Source organism: Gadus morhua, chromosome 1, assembly GCF_902167405.1.
Source record: "Gadus morhua chromosome 1, gadMor3.0, whole genome shotgun sequence".
NCBI lineage: Eukaryota > Metazoa > Chordata > Actinopteri > Gadiformes > Gadidae > Gadus > Gadus morhua.
The window spans coordinates 26094060-26114207 of record NC_044048.1 but is presented as its reverse complement, the minus strand read 5'-3'; the positions used below and the strand labels follow the sequence as shown (position 1 = coordinate 26114207).

The 20148-nt window shown below is 41.7% G+C and overlaps 2 protein-coding genes across 3 annotated transcripts; one reads left to right on the top strand and one right to left on the bottom strand.

The window, feature by feature from the left end:
- Positions 1–282: 282 nt before the first annotated feature.
- ppih (peptidylprolyl isomerase H (cyclophilin H)) lies at positions 283–19220 on the top strand. The gene is given in 10 exon segments (XM_030371715.1): positions 283–468; positions 8601–8665; positions 9032–9055; positions 9649–9693; positions 11116–11158; positions 17954–18046; positions 18371–18458; positions 18555–18595; positions 18924–18930; positions 18933–19220. Coding segments are annotated over 10 exon segments (540 nt in total). The 5' UTR covers positions 283–393; the 3' UTR covers positions 18992–19220.
- Positions 1170–12138, bottom strand: si:dkeyp-100a1.6 (uncharacterized). Of its 2 annotated transcripts, none has more exons than XM_030371557.1 (2): positions 12100–12138; positions 1170–2909 (listed from the first exon to the last, which is right to left on the bottom strand). In XM_030371557.1, exon 2 carries the CDS (start codon positions 2866–2868, stop codon positions 1792–1794), a length of 1077 nt encoding a protein of 358 aa, XP_030227417.1. In that variant the 5' UTR covers positions 2869–2909; positions 12100–12138; the 3' UTR covers positions 1170–1791. The 2 variants fall into 2 exon arrangements, with proteins under 2 accessions (XP_030227417.1, XP_030227484.1); XM_030371624.1 differs by lacking the exon at positions 12100–12138 and adding an exon at positions 6946–7311.
- Positions 19221–20148: the final 928 nt, after the last annotated feature.

Genomic DNA, 20148 nt, shown 5'->3' with positions numbered 1-20148 from the left:
ATTGAGGGGTTTGTCAGAATACAGCCATGAATTAGTTGTTCTAATCTTTCCATAAAACAAAACTTTTAAGAACCATTGTAAAAACACAATGCATACTATGAAACTATACTGACATTGTGTATTTACACTAGTTAAACTCTCTCTACATTTTTTGGGGGGTTATTTGCATTTTTATTCTGTAACTCCTGTAACTTATTTTTGTAGTGCTTGTTTAACTTTTGTGAAGTTCTTCGGAACCGCCACAAACGCAAGTTGCTTTTGTCCTTCCTTTCCACCCGTGTTTTGGGCAGTACGGGCCACCGTAGAACATCTACCACGGTCTTGTTTTCAAATTGTTCACATGGATGTAAGAGCAACGTGTCTAATATAATCAAATATTGCTTGGTTTCCATAATGGCAACAATGAATGTCCAACCAACGAACCCAAACAACCCTATAGTGTTCTTTGATGTGACCATCGGAGGACAGGTGAGTGGAGCAAGGCGGAAGGACGAGGAAGTAAAGTTTAAATTCAGACTGGCTACGCTGCGTTCAGCTAACGTTAGCATCATGTGTTTACTGTGTTAACCTAGACTGTTATTTTAAGAACAAGGCAAATGCAAAACCTGCAAGTGTGAAAGTTTGAAAGCTATATTCAAAGCAACGCCCAAGTTAGTATCTGATAAGGGCTGTAAAATAGGACTGTTTACCTGCTGAAAGCTAACTTACTATAGCTAACTTGGCCCATGTTGAGTATTTTCCAACATTTAATATGCATGCATTGTTTTTTCTTTTCTGTACGACATTCTTGACGTTTCGTTGGTTTGTGTTCCTTATATTTCAGTTTATTTTTGTAGTTTCCTTTTAACGTGGACGTTGTGCTGCTTTAGGTGCGCACATCCATTACCGGCTTTTATTCACAATTTGCAAACGTAAGGGTGAATGGATTTGAGCCATTGTTTACTCATATCTTATTATTCTCATTATTCCGATTCCTATATACTTAACAAGTAGACGATTGAGCAGTAAAGGTTCAACTTAAGATGGTCAGGTTATCGTTTCACTCTTCCATTAATCAAATTATTGATTTGGATGGTGCTGAGCGGGCCCACCATCAGTATATTTTTCTGAAATGTGTAGACTACATAGAAAACTGAAGAAATTACCTACTTTGAAAGGCAACATTTAATGTTGAATACAATACAATCTTTATTTCATTCATTTTTATACAACAATAATAAGATAATAAAATTGAAACTGATAGCATACAAAACAGACAGTGATCTTTCCAACCATTTGACCAATTTGGTTTCTTGAATTTTATTGCAAAAACAAAGTTCAAAACTCAACTTCCATCAAGTACAAAAGATATAGATTAATAATCTATCGGTAATGCTGTTCAAAACAATAGTCATATCATAAAGCTTTTTGAATAAAATTGTAGCGGTGGCATCAGGTGGTTGTATGCAAACCCTGTAAAAAAAAAGGGTAACCTTAAGTTACGCCGTTTTTCCGGTTTTGCTACAGAGATATTCTACCAAATAAACCTCATTCTTGTGAGTGGATGAAGCTTTCAAAAGGATTTTAATTGCCTTTATATAGTGACTTCTAGTCTAGACTGTTGATGCGATAATTTGTACAAATTTCTTACACTTTAAAACCACAAACTATAGTTTGTGTTGGTCAAACAAATATTTAGTGAAAGAAAGTGAAATCCCCCCCATTTCCCCGGAAATGCCCTTGTTCATCTAGATTTGAGTTTGTCAACCATCAGACTTTAGATATGAATATGTATCACGACTAGTGGTGACCTCACACCACTTGGTCAATCTGATGGGAGACTGTGTTCGTAGGGCCTTCTGATGGGTTCCATTTGGTTGTATTGAAGTTCTCCTGACATACAGGTGTTCCCCTGCTCAAATGCAAGTATGTGCGCCACATACAAATATTGTCTGGGAGATGATTATACTGTCCTGACTCTGCACACTTCAACCAGAACACAACACCCACTAATAAACTGTTGGTGCATTCCATCCAAAGCAGATTGACCAATATGTACGCTGGAATCCCCAAGCCCAAGAGCACAAATATCACAGATATGATGAGGTAGGGCAGCCATACTGAAGCAAAGCCCAGCATAAAGCTGACGCAGAGAGATGGCGGCTGATGGGTCATCTGGACTAGGGCCTTCGCCGCGGCATCTTCCTGAGCATCCTGGCCGACGGCATTGCGCAGTAGATCACTCTTCTGGATGTGAGGTGGTTTGTCTCTCTGATCAGACAACATGTTGGCCCTTCTGTACCATGCAGAGATGCTGGTGTAGTGTGGCAGCAATGCACAAATTGTCACTATAAGTAGACTAATTACAAAGACATTGACCGTGCCGCTCTCCTGCACTTCACACACTAGAGCCTTCAAACCTCCAAAATGTTCAAATTCCCTCGTGCTGTTCCTCGTCGCTTCATAGGAATACACCGCAGCCACAAGCCAAACCAGCAAGGCCATTGCTGTGTTTGTTAGCTTCATAATGACAGGCCTTCGGTTAGCCAAACACCTGTCATGAAATAAGTAGTCCAGGAGACCCAGGCCCAGCATCGGCAGTGGTAGCATGGAGAAGACACTAGAAGAGTGGGCCAAGATAAAGCAGACTGACACGGGGTGCTTCAATGGGTGGAGGAACCACACCGTGGTCAACGCCAACAACATGACCGCATCCGCCACGACGATGGACAGGCCACACAAACTTAGGAAGAAGGTGTGCAGTCTATTCCAGCAGATGTACAGAATGGTGGTGTCCATGCCAAACTTGAACAGAAGGAGGAACAGGTACCGCGATGTGTTGTCCACGTGGTTGTGGTCTTCCCTCCATTCTTCTATGACACCCAACATTTTAGACCTTGGGTGTCCTGGGTCTTTGGCGCTTCAGTAGACTGTTAGAGAAGAAGATTATGTTGGTTAAAAAACACAGAAATCATGCATGGATTGGTGCTGTTTTACTTCTCACCAAGCTCTCCAAAGGCGACCTGACTGGCATTGAATATGACCCAGTTTAAAGGGACTACATTAGGGGAATCTCTTGGCACCTCACAATTCGATTCGATTGCAATTATGAGGTCAACGATTGATTCTAAAACGATTATCGATGCATCTCGATGCCACAAAAAAATGTCTGTACATTTCCATGTGTGATTTTCAAAAATATATATATACTATATTTCTGAGTTTCCTACTCAGAGTTTGCTAATCACTTCCTACTTTTGTGATGATCATTAAAGACATCAACAGATGAATTAACTTATCTAATATTTTATTAGAGAAAAAGCTTATGTCACAAATATGACTTTCTATGAACAATGCAATAATGCATCTTGCATTAAGACAAAACATGGAAGTATGTAAAAAAATAGGGTTCTGTTTTCTTTTCTGTCGAATCTTTCTTTCCTATGTCATTAAAGAAAAAGCTGCTCTTGAATTAGAAGGATTCTTGCGTCTGAGTTTGCGTACATGCTATGCGTAGGCTTAATCGCAATCGTGTCCAGACAAATCAGATTGGCCAATACACACTGAAGATAAATTAAATAATTTAATTAATTTATCTGCATCGAGGCGCATCATTCTAGAGATAATCGCGATGCATCGAAGAATTTATTCTTTTTCCCAACCCTAGACTACCTTTAGGATTTGTACATTCATAATTCACTTAAAATTGCAAGTGTCTGAACAGGTTCGGTACTGTATCCCTTTTACCACTCCAATATTTATACTAGGGCTGTAACGATACACAAATTCACGATTCGGTTTGTATCACGATTTTTGACCCACGGTTCGATACATCCCACGATTCTTTTAAATTTAAAAAGCATTTTATTTAAACAACACTTAAATACCAATTATCTTAATGTAACATTTAATAACAAATAATTTGGAACACTGAACAGATTTGAACCGAAAGAATACTATTAAAGTATAGCTAAATTAATAAAGAAATAACCAAAGATTGCAGTTGGAGGATGCTTTTTAATGGTAGGCATAATAGGACCCCTTTAAAGGTCCCATGACATGAAAATCTCACTTTGTGAGGTTTTCTAACATAAATATGAGTTCCCCTAGCCTGCCTATGGTCCCCCAGTGGCTAAAACTTGCGTTTGGTGTAAAACGAGCACTAGCTGTTCTGCTCGCCTTTGAAAAAACGGAGGCTCAAGCGCGCTGATTTGGAATGTCTGTGCTCATGACGTCATGAGGAATCTCAGCTCCTCCCCTTACTCTGCCTGGCCCGCCCAGAGACGTTGGCCCGCCAATGAGACTCGACCGTGCGAGCGGCACATGTGTGTGTGTGTGTGAATACACACACTGTAACGCAAGTGTTTCTTGTCGGTTCTTTGACGTGTCTTGTATTTCCAAAACGAGACTGTCGTTGGGGTTATCTGAGCCATGGTTGAGAAGGAATTGGGGGAAAGGAACTTTGGTTTGACTCGCTGAAGTACATGAACTGCGACATGCCGCCGGTTGCCGCGAGGCACCATTGCCCGGCAGCGGGCAGCAGGCAGCGCGCGGTTCAGTCGACTTCAGGTTGATGTGAAAGTGGAAGAACCAGAGACGTCGCAGAACCCGACAAAGACGTTTGTGATTCATAATATCGTCTGGAGGCGCACACAATATGTTATATGATATAGATATCTATGTATTATATGATATTATTTAGATATAGAGCTCCAGGACTGTAACGCAAGTGTTGTACACTTCCTTGTTATTTGGATAACCGTTCTGCTGTTGGTGTGATGGCGCATAACACGTCGGACTCTCGTCTCTGGTATTTCTACAACGAGACTCGTATTGGGGGTTATCTCAGCCAAGGTTGAGAATGAATTGGGGGGAAAGAACTTTGGCTTTGACTCCCTCAAGTCAAGAACATGAACCACGACAAGGAGGAGAAAGGGATCTTTGCCGGGCAGCGCTTAGGCACCTCCGCCTCCGGCGGTGGTCCCTCAGCGGGCTCAAGCGGGAGACATTCGCCGCCAACAATCCCTTTCTCCTCCATGTCGTGGTTCATGTTCTTGAGGGAGTCAAAGCCAAAGTTCCTTCCCCCCAGTTCATTCTCAACTTTGGCTGAGATAACCCCCAATACGAGTCTCGTTGTAGAAATACCAGAGACGAGAGTCCGACGTGTTATGCGCCATCACACCAACAGCAGAACGGTTATCCAAATAACAAGGAAGTGTACAACACTTGCGTTACAGTGTGTGTATTCACATTGATGTGGACGTTGAAGAACCAGGAACGTCGGAGAACCCAACGCGGTCGTTTGAGATTCATAATATCGGCTCACACAGCTTTGGGCCGTGATAATATATATTAGGCTATATGATATAGATATCTGTGTAGGCTATATGCTAATATTTAGATATAGAGCTCCAGGACTCCCGTGTGTTCTAGAATATTTACAGAACACGGCTAAAGGCTGTGTGCGCCTCGCCATTGCGATAACATCCACTGTAAACAGAGCGCATGGTTACCGTCCCTTGGCTGCAAGCTGCTCAGGGCCACCACCCCCACCCTCCTCCTTGACACGCCCACCGAGACGAAACAGCGCATTTGGGGGAAGCTCAATGTGCGACTGGCTCGGAGTGTCTGTAACTCAGCACACGGCTGAATTTCAGGAACGTCTTTGAATACTGTGTTAGTTGCCACTAATACCTATATTAAATAATACATAAAATAGCCTGATCATGGGACCTTTAACTGTTTGGTTGGTTTATTCAAATATCCCTTATTAGCGATCTTATTAGGATATGTAGCTTAAATAATGACATAATCAGGCCGTATAGAATGCAACATGTTTAATAGCCTAACTTTCAATAGATGAGGAAAAACATGAACGTTGCAATAACGAGGCATAGTGTTACGAGTAGCATATGTGTAATGCGCGAGAATGGCAGTGTGCGTATGCGTGTGTGGTGTGACGTCAGCGAGTGAGTGGGACGAGCGAGGTGAGAGCGAGCGGGGTAGCGCGTGTGTCTAGTGAAGAAGCGAACGAGTCCGGTAGAATAAAGTTACCCATCCTTTCAATAATCGGTGGCCGCTTCATTCTGACCTATAAGCAGACAAACTGCCAGTCAAATCACACAAAACAATTGAGACAGGATCACACAGGCCAATTTTTTTCGCGCTTGGCCCACTCTCGGATAAATGTCGTTCATAATCGCAGTATGAGGACTTCGACGGCTGTGGAGAAACGCAATCCTCCGTAGCCACGGAGAGCTGTGATCACAGAGAGGACATCTCGTCACATATTTTACGGCACTCGATAGGAGGGGGGCGCTGTCAGCAGACTATTATTTAGACAAATTATTAGCAAATTTCAATCGGACAATTTGACCGAAGAGTTAGAAAGGGCATATCGCACTTCTGCCTTCTCACACCGCGAGACAGGTTCGTGGCTTTGAGTATCGCGATTTTCGGTTTGATACGCGTATCGTTACAGCCCTAATTTATACAGTCATTTTTTACTTTTCTTTTGAGGATACTTTGCATGTCTATAATTCACAATAAGAATTTATTTGAATAGTTATAGTTGGCCATTCAACTCAAACCACAACAGTGAAGTACCACGCTTTACTGACTTCTATAAGTGAATCCTTAATTGAGGGGGAGGAACTGAATTGCCAATCCAGCACACCACACAATAACCGTTTCCATTCCACAACACCGCAGTCCCAGTCAGCGTGGCTCCCAATTGGCCACAGTCTTTCCCTTGTGACAATCAATTGCCTGCATCCTCGGCTGTTATCCGAGTTCCCCCCACAATACAGGATATCTGTTCGTAATTATTGAAAAATATATATATTTGTGATCTCCAACCGGTGAGGCCTTCTTAAAAAAATAAAGATTGTCTTAACATACCCCAAACCACAGGATAACCTTGCAAAAATAAAAATTGGTAAAACAATAAGTATGGGCTTTTCTTACCAGAGATGGGCAGGAAATCGGGCTTACGTTAATTATCCTGCAGTGTGTGTACCCAGCGTTAGCAGTGCACTCCTAGCTTTGTACGACCCACTGGATCTCTCTCTACCTGTTGAGTTCTCTGTTGCTGCTTGGCGCTCTCCCTCTCTCTCCTGCTTTGCAATGCTAATATTTGCTGCTCTCTGCTCTCACCTGCATGTCGGCTCATGGACGGTGAGAAACAACCTGGACTACCTGTTATTTTGGTTGCTGCCCACTAGTAGAACCGCCCAGCTCTTTGCATACCAACGAGTAGCAGCCCCCAGTTTTTCAAGAATGACAACAAATGAATCACAGACCAGTATGGGAGGTTAGATGGCATCCTAACGCCTCAGACTTGCAGCATATTTTTTTTAATTATTGAATTGAGTAAATTGTTCTGTTATTTTGGCTCTTTCAATACCTCCTCTGTGAACGCAAGGCTAACTCTTTGCATGAATTACTAAAAATATTTTGCAATCGTCAAAAAGTGTCAACATTTGGCTAGTGGTTTTCACAAGCTACAAAAGTAGTTAATGTGTTCTGGTCCTTGTGTGCAGCGTTCTAGTTAGACTTCCTTTGCAGTAAATAAAAGGCTGATTTGCAGTCACCCCGACTGCCCAAGGTGCAGGTTCCTGCGTCATGCGGTTGGATGCTCTTATCGCTCTTCAGTCAATATTTAGACGCCTTTTTTTATCGCTGCTCTTGTCAGACGCACTTCCTTATGACATAACATCATCTTTGCATTGATTGATCATTCCAATCCAACAATCAATTCTGAACTTAAAATTGGGGGTGTGGTCAAAGCTACGGACATTAAACAAGATTGAATGGAATACAAATGACGAAGTTGTCATACCTGTTGATACGCGAATGGTGGGCCTATGGTTTGATGTTTAGATTTCCATTTCGGCTAGAGATGAAATAAAACGGTGGGCAATGCTTGTTCCACTGGGTTTCACAGTGGGGATGTTTCAGCCTCGCAGAGGGTAAACATGTACATTGCACACACACACCCACACACACACACACACACACACACCACACACACACACACACACACACACACCACACACACACACACACACACACAGTTTCCTGACAGGCTGGCACCAGCACACTCATCCTGTTTTTCCTGTTAACGTTCTCAGTACTGTATAGGGCCCACGGTAGGGCTGCTCGATTATGGAAAAATCATAATCAGGATTATTTTGGTCAATAATGTAATCACGATTATTCAAACGATCATTTTGAGTTTGCAAACATGTATTTATTCAGCATGTCTCTCCCAAAAAACACAAGTTACTGAGTACTTTAAAATCTCGCCTTAAATAAATAAAATAGTAAAAAAGAAAATGGTCAAATCTAAAATAATGGACAGATATGTATCCACCCTGCTTTCTATTAAACATAAAAAAATAAGTAATCGAGACTCGATTAGATCAGTTTTGTGATAGTTTGACGCTGAAATCAAGATCAAAATTTGATTAATCGCCCAGCCCTAGCCTACGGACACACTTTCCTTTTGTGCACTGTAACTAGAGACATGTCTTGGGCAACATTGTGTATTGTCTTAAAAATATGTCAACCTGATAACCTTACAAACAACGATCATCATGATGCATTTTTTGTTGTTTCAGGACGTGGGCAGAGTGAAGATAGAACTGTTTGCTGATATCGTTCCCAAGACTGCAGAGAACTTCAGGTAGTTGTACAAAATGTACAGGATAGGTTCTGAACCTGAAGGTGTCTTAAAATAACCCCTGATTTTTTTTGTTACACTCCAAGTGTGAAAACTGAACCCAGGGTTTTTTTCTCCATGAAAACAGATCAAATAAGCACAGACATTTTTTTTCGTTGATCAACCAGTATGGAGCTTGCACAGAGCAATGCTAAAAGCCCAAATGGCTAACGGTGCACTGGCTAGGGGCGTTGTGCTGAATGCTTCCAAATCTGAATTCTTCGGCGGCTTATTTGATCTGCTTTCATGCAGAGAAACTGGGCAATTTTCGCAAGACCTAAACGTTGTTTGGTATTGCATTGCAACTAATAATTCTTGTATCCGTTGCAGGCAGTTTTGCACAGGCGAATTCAGGTGAGCTGAGCTCTCGTATATAAAATATGGCACCACATCCTCAGATGTTGAAAGGTTCTGATTGTAAACAGGCTACATATTAGATTTAACGCAACCCTTTACTTATGGCCTAGTTTACGATGTTAACAATTAAACTACACATGCTAGCAGTGACTGATTGAAAATGTTGATTTAACATTTTCTTTGCACTTTGTGTTTGCCTTGCACTACCTCATATACCTAAACACACCAGCAGCAGAGGGCTCTGAAAAGGAACTGCTGATAAGAAATACTATCCATAAGAAACGCATGCAGGCTACTTTGAATACATCCTCACAAAGGTTTAACTGTTGCACTGTGAACCTGCTCAACAGTAACAGGTGTCTGGTGGATCAGGGCAAGGCGTGGCAGTTGAACTTAATAACCAAGACAAACCGCTTTTGTCCACTGAAAGATATTATGTTCATTTCCACAGCCATTCCGCTTGAATTTGGCAGTCATTATGGCAGTTATGTCAGGCAATGACTGCTGGCTCAGGTGTAAAGTACATTTTCCATATTATCACAGGATGTGTGTTGAACCTTTCTTGGTTGTATCTTTTTTTTGTGTTACAGAAAAGATGGAGTCCCTATCGGCTACAAAGGCTGCACATTCCACCGGTACAGTATTCATTTTGTTGGGCAGACCCTTTAATTATTTCAATGATAATTAGTAACTGAATGTACAAATGTAAGTATGTTGGTGTTCACTAGGGGTGTGAACGGTTACAAAAAATTATAAACGGTTACCCAACCCCTTTTTTTTCGTCTACACGGTTAACCGTTTTTTTTTTTATTAATGAATGATTTTTATTAATTTTTTTAAGGTGAACCGCAGTCGCGCTATAGGGGGATTATTTGTTTATCAACACGACGGACGGGCGAGCAGATGGATCGCAAAAAGAAAATTTGTGTGTCCGGTTGCCATGGTTATCTCCATGCGGTTAATTTGCAGTTGCGGTGTAGGATTTTGTCAGCTTACTGTTACATTAAACTGTAATCAGAAAAAGCGGTTATATGCTATAGACCCTAAAGTTTCTGTGGTATAAAGGCTGGGACGACTTTCGAATTATAAATATGTAAACTTTATGTAGAAAGTATGGACCGTCGCGATTATTTTTCTTTTACTTCTTTTTCTTAAACGGTTATGATTTACTAACCGGTTACACGTGTACCCGTGCACACCCCTAGTGTTCACCATGCATTCAATTAAGAGCAGTGGTTCCCAACCTGGGGACAGCGCAGCATCAACACCTCTACCCAAGCCCCCCCCCGGAACCGCGGGGCCGACGCATTTACTTCAGAATGAAACCCAATAAACCGCCAATTTGCGTAGGGTCCGGGAGGGTAAATTGGGGTGCTAGCTCAAGCAACCTAACCGCAAACCTAAGTTAGGCTACGTTTTAGCGTGATGCTGTTGCGGCTCTCAGCTGTGCCAGAGCGTTCATAGTTGCTAGGGAAACCACCTGATGTCGCCTCCCGGTGCAGCAGTGTGAACTGCCCAGTTTTTAGAAGCAAGGAGTCGCAAGTCGTTGCGAGGCGAATCTTTGGTCTGAACTGGGCTTAAGGGCGGAGCTTAGCGACAGTTCAGTCCCATCAATTCGCAAATGCATTATTGCCATTCAGTGCACTTGTCGCCATCAAAACAAAAGTGTGCAACAGACTGGAGGTGCAGAACGACTTTAGACTGGCTGTCATTCATATTACACCTGACATTAAAGCCCTGGCTGTGGGTATGCAAGCCCAAGGTTCACATTGATGAATGTAGGCCTATTAATATCATGCACTGTAAGCCAAGGAAAATAACACATTTATTAAATAAAGGCACAAAAAATAGAAATGTATGGTTATGGGAGGGGGGGGGAGGGGCGTATTCCATCAGAAGTGAATTAGGGGGGCCCTGGAGAAAAAAGTTGGGAACCACTGAATTAGAGCCAACCCTCCTAAATAAACAAGCAGGACATCATGTTAGAATTCTGCTTTCCTTTGCTGTGCCTCTGTTTCATATTGGGAGCTCAACCTATCTTCATTTGCTACCCATAGGGTTATAAAGGACTTCATGATCCAGGGAGGCGACTTTGTGAACGTGTAGGTGATATAGTGCTTCTCCTTTGATCCAATTTATGTGGTGTTTTTAGACAAATCAGCCCTCTTCTACTCTTAATGGGTCGTATAGAGTTTGCAAAGTGGGGCGGAGCGGAGGCAGAGAGTCTTTGTTTCCAATTGTAAAATAATCATAATTCCTGAGGACAGTTTTCACCTTTTTTACGGCTTTGGAGCATTTGTTTACGCAAATGCACGCTTATCGATGCATCTTAATACAAAGACTTGTAAACTAGTATGAGAAATTCATGATTTACCAAGGTCAATTGTACAATATATCTTTGTCGGGTATGATTACTACTAGTTCCATGTAGCTGCCGTTAATAATTGAGCAGACACAGGGCAAGTGTCGGTTTTTTTATCTACTCCTAAGCTTAAAACACCTGGAAAAACATATAAAGTCGTGAGTACGTGGGTATACTTTTTTCTGTTCTCTTTTTGATAAAGAATTGGGATCCATTATAGTTCCAGGCTTTCTGCTACTAATATAACTATGGTTACTTTATATAAAATATCATATTTTACATACAACAATATTGTCATAAGAGAGACTTGAGACAACTGCCCATATCACAAATACAAATATACTTTCATTTTATTACCTTTATGTAGGCCTGTGTCATAACTACTTTTGTTGGACGCTATATTGTCCCAGAAATAATTGTGTTAAATTATATTCTTGTTACTTTATGCCACTGATAAACTTAGAATACAATGGTATACTAATGCAAGAGCAATTCACTTTTAATTATTAGACATTCTAATTGGTATGTCAAAATGTTTAAGTTTAAGATATAAGTATAAAGAACAATTAGAAGTAACAAAGTAAAATGTTTGACATGTCAAAGTCAGTTTAGGTCTCCTTCTTTGAAATAATATCTGGCCACAACGCAAAGGTTTTCCATTTAGAGGTTCTTCACTTACCTTCTTCTCTCTGTAAAGTGTGGTGAAAGTGTCCTTGATGGGATAGAAGCACATATAGATATAGTATCCATTAGCAGCTGAACTGAAAGGGACAAAAGCGCACCCTTGTGGCCACATAATTCAACTTAATTTCTGAAAATATAACATGTAAAGTCTATTTAAAAAAATAAATATAAACAATGCATTTAGGCATTATGCCTTTTGAACATTAACACATAGATATGCTATAGACTAAGTTTTAATAAGCTAACATTTGCTCAAAAACACAAAACCCACCTTAAAACCACAGCCAGGTGACCATGAGATCAAAAGCACAGATGCATCAACAGGTCATATCTTCTGGCAAATCTGTTTATCAAATGTCATTCCAAGGCGTGAACACCAACAGGTTTATTATGGTGTTCAGTTTCCGAGCAGAGAACACTGTTCAGGTTTACCTTGTTACAGAAAAAGGCACATTTCACATTCTATTGTTATCGTGCCACCGCATCAAGGGCAGGGCTCAGATGATACTTGGTCATATCTGCATCAGCCTGCACTCTTTTTGGTACATATACAGCCTGGGTTTGACCACTTTTTAGTTGTGCTCTTATGTTCTGGAGAAGGTCACTCTGCCTTTTCCTAGGTACTGGAGGTTCAGATCCATAATTTCCCCCGGTTTACCACAACTCTCCTTTGGCCCTGTATCCACTTCCTTCCTCTTTCATGCCTTGTAGCTTTGTAAGACCTCTGCGTCCCTCCCTCTGCGTCTCTCTGCAGAAACCATCCTTCCAGGTTGGGTTTAGGTGGCCATGTTGTCAATCGTCCACCATGAGACGTCTTATGGCTGGGAGTAGCTCCGTCACCCTCTCTATCAATTTCTGTTTTGTTTCCCATTGTTTGGCTACAAACCTATGGGAAAGAGACTATTTGTTATTTCTTTAGTCTATAAAACAACATAATTCATCTAATGCTACTTTATACATTTCCATTATTTATTTTAGGTTTAATTGTACATAATAATATAATAATGTAATGGTTAACCAAATCAACAAATATACATATACATGCATACACGCTCACAAAGATATTTACATTACAGGCCCCAAAGTTCTAAATTAAAAATTAAAACTCTTCCAATGATCTTTAAATTAACTGAGGTAGTGGAAGAGTAAGAGGATATTTTATCCCTTCAGAATGTCATCTTTCACTTAGTTGTACAAGGCTGGGAATCAAGTTTGGGAGATATAAGTTTGCTTTGGTAATTCATACTTCTTGTCTACGGTTAGCAGCATATTTTCAGAGGCTAGTTTTTCCGGCATTTCTTTGGCTATATGTAGGGATGCACCGATTGTGAAATTCTGGGCCGATAACGATGTTTAAAATAACAATTTGGGCGATTGCCGATACCGATGTTTCTTTGTTTTTGTTGTTATTTATTCCCCCTTTTGTGCCAGGGAAATAAACCATACCCCCCAACGCACGTGCAACGCAGAAACGCACCTCGTATAAACACACACACAATGACACAGGGGGAGGCTTTCATGATTTGTATGAAATCAGTCTGTTTATTTCAACAACTGCTCCATCAACATTCAACTTCTAAATGATTTTTTTTTTTTTTAGTTTAGATAGTTTATTTTCGAACATGTGCGGGTAACACAACAAAGTGAACTGAAAAAAAAAAAAATAAAAAATAAAAAAACCAAATCCAATGAGAATAGTGGAAAACAACAATAACAATAGTCAGTATAAAAAGTAATAATGTGAACCCAACATGTCCGAAAAGGAGTAGGATGAAGCATATGCTTATTTAAACCTACCCCTTCTCCACTACTCAAGTAATAATCTAACTCCTCAAATATACATATCTAATAATACATATTTACAAACAAAGCAAATAGAAAAAAATAATTTTTTTTTTTTCAAAATTTCAACTTGGAGCTTAGGCAGATAGGCCTACATGTGCCGAAAACAGAGCACTATTGTTTTTACTGAACACAGCCTGCATGACGGTGAACTAGACACGTCTTTAGCATATGGAAACTATGGCCAAAAAAATATCTTCACACGGTGTGTCCTCTTTTACAATTTATTTGTTACCAGCATTCGTAGTGTTGATCTGCTGAGAAATAGTTGACCAAAGGACGCTGGGGGTTGAACGAACTACTTGCGGAGTGATACAACAGAAAAAAATAAAACCACTTTCCTTGACAGCGTTCATTATATGCTTAGCAACGGTGAATTTATCAAAAAAAGTATATATAGGCACCGGAGGTTGTGAAGGCCCAAGCAAGTGAACGGAGCGTTCAACAGCATTGAGAAGAGCTGTGTAATAATAACGATAGTCACATTTATTATTAGATTTTTCTACGTGACTGACTATTCGACTATTCCAGTTGTTGTCTACTATACAACTGCCTACTCAATGAGAATAGTTCAGTACTTGCATAAGCCCAACAAAAACACCAACTGCATATCGCTGATCTTTCTCCGAGATAATGAAATACTCCCACACGACCGACATTTCTTTCACTTTTACTTTTATTTTATGACGTCATCATGCCAGAGGCGTGTCCAGCCAGCGGCTGTTATGGGTGGTATTATTAGTAGCCTACCACCTGTTGCATCTTATCCGAAACTGCAAGTCAGACTGCAAATAGCCAACACAACATTTAGCCATTGCAAAATTTAGATGACACAACAGATTAATATCGGCCACTGCCATTGGTGAATGTCATCTTATTTCCCGATAGGCCGATGGCAGTCCACAACGCGAATATCGGCCGTTAACGATGTTTGTCCGATAAAATCGGTGCATCCCTAGCTATATGTCCTGGCTTTAGGACATGGAAAACGGGATTGATGAGATGGCAATGATTCAAATGAGCTTTCAGGTTATTTGTATTACCACATTTGGTTGCCACCAAAGGTTGATTTTGTTTTTAAACAAAGTCGAAATGTCGGCTCATTCATGTTAATGGGCTCTCTAATTTGGCTTAAAGGGATACGCAGAGTTACAAAGTTACAAAATCATCATCTTGCGCCCAGTTGGGGAGTTCGCTGGGTTGGCATTTGCTTTCCATCAGCCTTCATTGACTAGAATAGTGACAGTAGAACAGCTCCTGATGATGTGAGGGGAATAGACTTTTAATGACTTCCAAACTACTTCCAATATTTTTCCATAAGGTTGCTTATTCAAAATTATGGCCAGTGAGTAACAACACCATAAAATTGTAGTTGGTTTACAAACACAGAGATAATTCGGCACTACTTTCGCCGCTGTGATTCGGCTTTAAGGCTACCTGTGATGCTCCGCTGGCTCAATAATATTATCAGCTCCTGGTGGCTGAGCAGTCTACGCAGAGAGTTACCTTTCAGCGGCGCGTCACAGCTAGCCTAATAATCCCAGCGCCGATTTATCTTTTGTGTTTGGAGCCAAACTACTATCTTGTTATGTTGTCATTGGCCCTTGTTTTGAAACAGCAACTATTCTAACATTACAAGTAAGTAATCAAAACTGTGTTTATGTTCCTGGCTTTTTGTTTGTTTCAAATAATTCCTTAATACAACTGTCTATGTATAAAAATGTAGATGTCTGAAACTCGATCTATCGGCTAGTAGCCAAACTGATTTATTAATATATTATTTATTTAACTGGGGAAATGGACAGTTAGTAGCAGTCACAGCATTAGTTAGAAAGCTAAAATGCATCTGGAGTCAAACATATTACACAGTCTCTCAAAGACTGTCATTGTTGTTTTTGAGCCATACTTTATAATGTAGACGGGCGTTACTTTCTTGTCACCCTGAAATTTATTCAACATGATTCACATTTCTTGATGTGGAAAAATTGTCTTTTAATTAGGGTGCACTCACACTAGGCCATCTGGCTGTGGCCGTGGCCATTTTCACAACTAACCGTGCTCAAATCTCAAGTCTGGCCAGGCCAGGCCAACTTGGCCACTTGGGAGAGGTGTGCTGCTACGGTACGGGCCGCCACGGTACCGATGCTAATGAGCCGACACGCGCACACGCACGGCTACGCAACCTGAGCTGGATGACGTATAGTCCATGCGACGACCATGGACATAATAAAGGCGACGAGCCTTCTTTCCCTTTAAACGGTAAACATGGCGTCAAGCGGTTTCAACTGTTGGTTCACGTTGGTCCCATAGAGAAGTCGAGTGTCTGTTAGCCATTTGGGCAGCCGATGCTATTCATGCACAGTTGGAGAAGACCCACAAGAATTCCGATGTATTTGGGAGAATCCGCGAATCAATGACTTTATTATGGTCCATGCAGCGGACGCTTGGTGATGACGTGTTACGACGTGGTGACGTATGTAAGAACAACGGGGCCAGTTGAGCACGGTTAGGTATGAAAACGGCCAACGGCCACGGCCAGATGGCCTAGTGTGAGTACACCCTTGACACTCAGGCCCCGTCCACACAAAGCCGATTTCATGGCGAAAACGCAAAGGTCTTGTACGGTTCGGCCTTCCGTCAACACGAAGCCGGCGAATCCGCTGACCGAAACCGTAAACTTCTGAAACCACCCTCGGAGGTGGTTTCAAATCTACCCGGTTTCGTTTTGGATTCGTGTGGACGCCTGAAACCGACTGAAACCGTAAACCATGACGTCATCGCCCCACCCCTCGACCCTCTAGCCAATGACTGTTGAGCCCGTCGAGTCTCACCCTTTATGCGCATGCTCGCCTCCTCTTCTTATTTCTTTTTCTTCTGGATTTCTGTAGCAGAAGCAGCGCCTCTTATGGGCCTGGAATGTGTACTACAGCGTTTCTACAGATCTACTCGGTTTCGCTTGACTTCGTCTTTACGGAGATACCCCGAAACCGAATAGATCGAAACCGTAAACGGTTTTGCCCGTTTCGGGTTCGTGTTGACGGGGCCTCAATTAGACAATTAAGGCCCCGTCCACACGAAGCCGAATTCATGGCGAAACCGCAAAGGTCTTGTACGGTTCGGCCTTCCGTCCACACGAAGCCGGCGAATCCGCTGACCGAAACCGTAAACTTCTGAAACCACCCTCGGAGGTGGTTTCAAATCTACCCGGTTTCGTTTTGGATTCGTGTGGACGCCTGAAACCGACTGAAACCATAAACCATGACGTCATCGCCCCACCACTCGACCCTCTAGCCAGAGGGTCGAGGTCGTTGAGCCCGCGGAGTCTCACCCTTTACGCGCATGCTCGCCTTCTCTTCTTATTTATTTTTCTTCTGGATTTCTGTAGCAGAAGCAGCGCCTCTTATGGGCCTGGAATGTGTACTACAGCGTTTCTACAGATCTACTCGGTTTCGCTTGACTCCGTCTTTACGGAGATACTCCGAAACCGGATAGAGTTTCGTTTTCGTGTGGATGCCTCTTTCTGCGGTCCAGGCGTGATGCATTAGGAGTGTGTGACTTGGCCAACCCATTGAGGAATCTTTTCATACAAACACAGGCATTTTTAAAGGACCAACCCAATATTCATTGCAGTGGCTTCATGAGGTAATCTGCCATACCTTGATGCTGGCAAATTGGACAACAACACCCTGGGCCAAGCTGCAATAGCCGTGTTCCACCAATATGGGTTAATTCCCATGTAACTTTGTCAACATTCACATCTATTAATTCATTGGAATTCCCATACCAAAATTAGGTTTGACCACAAAACAAATTTTAAAACATTAAAAAAATGACTATGTAAGGAGAAAAAACGATATGACAGGATATGGCACAGATCAAGTCCATACACATGGATGAATTTTCTGAAGGTAAATTTGTCTTGCTCTTGGAGAGGCCTAGATGCTTGCTTCCCTTTCAGATTCCCCAGCAACCCTAACCCTGTTCCTCTGGTCTTTCTCTTTTTATAGGGGGATGGCACTGGCGTGTGCAGCATCTACAGGGGTCCGTTTGCGGATGAAAACTTCAAAGTGAAGCAGTCTTCCCCAGGTCTCCTGTCCATGGTGAGTAATGGGAACATTAACCCTGGATAACACGGATGTTCCCTCTGTATGGAATTATTTTCTTCATTGGTCTTCACTTTGATGGTTGACCAGCTGCTTGTATAGGCAGATGAGGAGGGCTTCCCAAATTGTCCTATTTCTCTCAGAAATATATATATATACCCTCAGCGGGAAATGGGCAATTGAGAACATCTGAAAATCAGGAAGCAGTTGGAGCCATGATTCGCAATATAATAGAATGACTATTGGAACACACCCACAGTGCTCAGTTCTTGTGTGCAGTTGTCATTGGGGGGACTTGATTTTTTTTTCCCATTTCTGCAGGCGAACAGCGGTCCCGGAACAAATGGCTGTCAGTTTTTTATCACGTGTACTAAATGTGACTGGCTAGATGGAAAGCACGTGGTATTTGGTGAGTACGAAATTGGGCTTCAATATTATATCATAAATGTATTGTCGGTGTCATATTGAAAGTGTTGTTTTTTACTTTACTACTTTACTCTTTTAGGCAAAGTGGTCGATGGCTTACTGGTCATGAGGAAGATTGAGGTAAAAAGAGGCTATACATTTTTCATGTTTAATTTCATGAGGATTAAACATCTGAAACAAAAGGTTTATATTGATGAGAAATAATTTTCTTCAATAAAGCCTTTCGTGATGATCAGTCATACATATGAAACATCTTGAAGGCCGTGGCAAAGAAATGTATATAAGCAACTAAATTTTCTTTCCTTTTTCTAAATCATACAAAGGATGTTGATGGTATCATGCTAAATTGAATTCAAACAATGTATTCGGGTTGTGTTGATCGACCAGTAAACTTGTGGAAGTGTTGAACCTGCAATAACTCTTCCTATAAATCCTTGATGCCCCTCAGAACGTTCCACGGGACCCAACAACAAACCCAAACTGCCCATCCTCGTAGCGCAGTGTGGGGAGATGTAATCATTCCCGTCGAAGGAACCATGCCAAGCCTTTTTTTCTTGGGATACATTTTCCACGAGTGATTGATTTTGTATTGTTTGTTTTTTCCATCTGAAATTATCAAAATTGATGTGTACCGATTTGCTTTGTCCATGTCTATTTTGTTGCTGGCCTAACATGGGAAATTATTTTTGTAACTCCTGTGTAGAACCTAAATTGTGATAATAAAGTGATTCCACATTTTTATAAACCTCTTGTTGGATTTATTTCTTGAAGTGACTATCACAACATTATCATGTATGACGCTGCGTCTTGCATACTATAATCTTAGGTGGAATAATCCCCCTTAATTACCGTGTTTACAATTATATTTGCCTTTTTATTTCGTGTATTTTCCTGCCTTCAAAAAACTGATTTTGCCTTCAGGTAAATATTATATAGGTGGTTACAATAAAAATCATTGGGGACTTAAAATGCATTGAGAGTTAACTTACTTATTACAAAACATCGCTCTTGCCCATTGTTTTACCCTTGCTATCGTCCAGTGATATATTGATTGTAAGACACCCATTGCGGAGCATATTGTGCGCATGTTGGAGGCTTGGAGTCAGTCGTACCAGAGCTAGGCACCCTCAAACTCCCGAGAGTCAGCAGTGGGGCAAACCGGCGCCTCAGGAACACTCTGAACGCCAAGCCGCTCCTCAGCTCAACTTATGGTTGCCACTTGTCCCAGCACCGGTGCGAAGACCCTAGCCACCCCTCCCCCGCACTCCGTCGCCATGGACCCTGTTCCTCCGGTACAAAAGAATCCTTTCACAGTCACCCACTGTTCTCATGCAGAGGACGGAAGGGTGCGTTTTTTTTTTTCTTAATTCATGGTGGGGGTGGGATTCATGAGTAGCTGTAGTGGGGTCAATGCTAAAGCTAGGCATTGTGCAAGAGTTAGGGCTGCTCTGCCATTAGCATTGAGCTTCCACACATCCAACAGTGCCAACAGGGCATTAGCATAACAATGTGTAGGGCTTGGCTTGCTCTGTCTGCTCTATGTTATTGGAATTGGAGTCTCACAATTTAGAGGCCAAGTGTAATGGCTGCATTACCCAAGGGTACCCCTGGCTCTCACCCTCTGCTCCATACACTCTCCCCTCCGCTCGCTCACGAAACACAAACCACCTTTC